This window comes from Etheostoma spectabile, chromosome 21, assembly GCF_008692095.1.
Source record: "Etheostoma spectabile isolate EspeVRDwgs_2016 chromosome 21, UIUC_Espe_1.0, whole genome shotgun sequence".
Lineage (NCBI taxonomy): Eukaryota > Metazoa > Chordata > Actinopteri > Perciformes > Percidae > Etheostoma > Etheostoma spectabile.
Genome location: NC_045753.1, coordinates 21804699 through 21807469, shown reverse-complemented (window position 1 = coordinate 21807469; position 2771 = coordinate 21804699). Strand labels below are relative to the sequence as shown.

General features: G+C 41.4%; 1 protein-coding gene across 3 annotated transcripts in view; it reads left to right on the top strand.

Moving 5' to 3' along the window:
• The window catches only part of LOC116670992 (SH3 and multiple ankyrin repeat domains protein 1), a 41049-nt gene that overhangs the window by 22022 nt on the left and 16256 nt on the right, over positions 1 to 2771 (top strand). For all 3 annotated transcript variants that reach the window (XM_032501804.1, XM_032501806.1, XM_032501805.1), the window contains 6 exons: positions 155 to 271; positions 378 to 455; positions 631 to 697; positions 938 to 1113; positions 1271 to 1401; positions 2493 to 2632. In XM_032501804.1, coding sequence (XP_032357695.1) covers positions 155 to 271; positions 378 to 455; positions 631 to 697; positions 938 to 1113; positions 1271 to 1401; positions 2493 to 2632 — 709 coding nt within the window. The remainder of the gene's footprint in view (positions 1 to 154; positions 272 to 377; positions 456 to 630; positions 698 to 937; positions 1114 to 1270; positions 1402 to 2492; positions 2633 to 2771) is intronic.

Below are 2771 nucleotides of genomic sequence, written 5' to 3'. Positions count from 1 at the left end.
ATATATATATATATACCGTGTATATATATATAATTTTTGCCAATTTTGATTTTACTGAAACAGCCGTGTATGAACTCACCCACTTCTGTCTCTTTCTATACTTTCCAAATCTGACAATTTGGGGATATTTCTATCACACTCTTGACACTGAAAGGCTTGCCAGAATGGCTTTGCCCAGCATTTGGAGCATCTGCTGTTTTATGGGGCAGACACCTCTTCTCAAAATGCCTCAGGGAATACTGCACTTCACATTTCTGCCCTGTACAACAAGGCAAGTATGGTAACAGATTCCCATATATGAAATCGTTATTACCATAATTTTACTGCTGTTTTTTTAAAAGGTGTTAACTCATTACTTTCCCTCTCTGAATGATCAGGAAAGCTGTATCCGTGTTCTTCTGTACAGGGGAGCAAACAGGGAGGCAAAGAACAAGCATGGTCAGACCCCTTTTCAGGTAAATGCTTTAACTATCAATTATTTTTTACACGTTTGTAATGTGAAATTGCATTTGTAGAACACCTCTGACCAACAGTTTTGTCCAAAACTAAAAGAGAAAAAGGAGACAATACAATAAAAGATGAAAAAGCAATAGCTGGAATAATTCAATGTTTTTTTTTTTGTATTTGCAGCTAGCTATAATGTCTGGTCACTTTGAACTCGGGGAACTCATCAAAAACCACAAAGATTCTGACGTAGGTAAGCTGTTGTACAAAACTGTCTCTCCTGAGGAGGCTATCAAATGGTACAATCAGTTCCCAACACCTGCTTTTCTTTGTACTTTACTGAATCTATCATGTATTTGCCCTTACAGTCTCCCGTTTTTCCCCCTAAATATCTACTGAATTTGCCCCTCCATTTCATCCTGTCACATCAAACCCCACTGCCCTTCCTCACTTTCTTAAACTTCACCTCTAAACCTCACACCCCCATCTTCAGTGCCCTTTTTGGAATCGCCAAAGTATGTACCCAAGCGAAAAGAGAGCGCCCACACTCTGCCTCTCCCCTCACTTCAACCCCACCCCCTACTGCGCGCTAACAGCGATAACTCCATGACCCAGTCTGACCCTTTGGCTCTACCCATCAAGGCTGCAACCAATCCCAACCCGGGACAGGTACTGAGGACCATTAGGTGGATGTTCATCTGCTGGCTCTTTGTGATATTAGAAATGCTTTGCTGACGCTATATTTCTTTTTCAGTCTTTGACTCCTAGTAAGTTACAGGATCAGCTTTGACAATCTGTCTTTATGGGACTTGGTGTGTTTCTGCAGGGACAGCGCAGGGCCTCCATCGGCATGAGAAGCTCCAGCAGCCCCAGAACTCGTACCCGCTCCCCATCCAGAGGGAGAGGAGGCCAAAGTGACACAGAGGAGAGGCACCGGCAACCAAGAGGCAGACAGGGGTAAGGAGCCTATAGAGGAACATGAAGAGAGGGAGAGTGCTGGGTTCTTATTCTGAACAGGTCCTTCAAGGCCATCTACTAACAGGGGTCATTCAATCTCTAGTTACCATCAGTTTTATGCAGGAAAATTACTATTTGTGTCTCAGAAGCATTATGTGTACTATTTTTAGCTGCAAGAATGTCAACTATTTTAAGTGTGGTATTGACGGACATATTGTTGGTCTGCAAGGCAACAATAATGGAGGATCAAGTAAAGGCCGGAAAAACAGTCTACAGTCCACAGCCATGTTCTGTGAGGCTGGACAATGGTGCTTACAATGGCAAGTGTTAACATGCTGTTGTTTACCATGTTCACCAGCTTAGTTTAGCGTATTAGCATGCTAACATTAGCAAATTAGGACTAAACATACAGCTGAGGAAATTGGTTTAGCAGGTATAAACCAAAGTATTGCACAAACGAAAAGGAGGATTTTGACAAGATGATGTCGCTAGGTACACCAGATCACCAAAGTCGTTCATGGTTAAGGAACTGTGTATGTACCAATTGTTGTCCTGATCCATTCAAAAGTTGTTGAGAGACTTCAGTCTGGATCTAAGTGGGGGACTAACCAACAGAGTGGCATTGCCATCTCTTCTAGTTCTGTAAAAAATGCAAAAAAACAGGAAGGACATCCACTGACATTTTCAAATTTAAAACACTAATTCCTTATGTACTAAATTGCATTAACTTCTACCCTACATTCATTTCTTGTATACTAACTGCCAAAAGACTATGCAGTTTAGAGTATTATTTATTTAAAGATAATACTAAAGCACAGAATTTTTTTTTATTAAAGCACAGAAGTGAGGTTCTTAGTCAGTACAAGATTGCAGCATACATTCTTACTGTTGGTGTGACTGATTAAAATGACTCAACTACTGACTGTGTCTGACAAGCTGTATGTTGTCTCACTTTGTCTCACTTTGTCTCACTTGTTTTTGCACAGTGTGCGATACAGTCTTATCGCTTGGTTTTGTAAGAGTCTCTCTTTCTCTCTCTCTCTCTCTCTTTCTCTCTCTCTCTCTCTCTCTCTGTCTGTCTCTCTCTGTAGTGCAACCTCAGCGGGCAGTGGGGGAGGTCAGATGAAGCGTATGTACAGTGCGGTGCCAGGGCGGGTTTATGTGGCCACTCGTGCCCATTCTGCTAGTGGAGACCGAGAGCTCTCACTTAACAAAGGTGACAAAGTTAAAGGTGAGATGGAGCCAAAACTTACAATTGAAGTGATTTATAAGAATATGAGGAGAAAACGAGCACTACACTTAATTTTAATAATAATAATAATAATACATGTTAATTAACAGTGCCTTTCTGAGCACTCAAGGACGCTTTA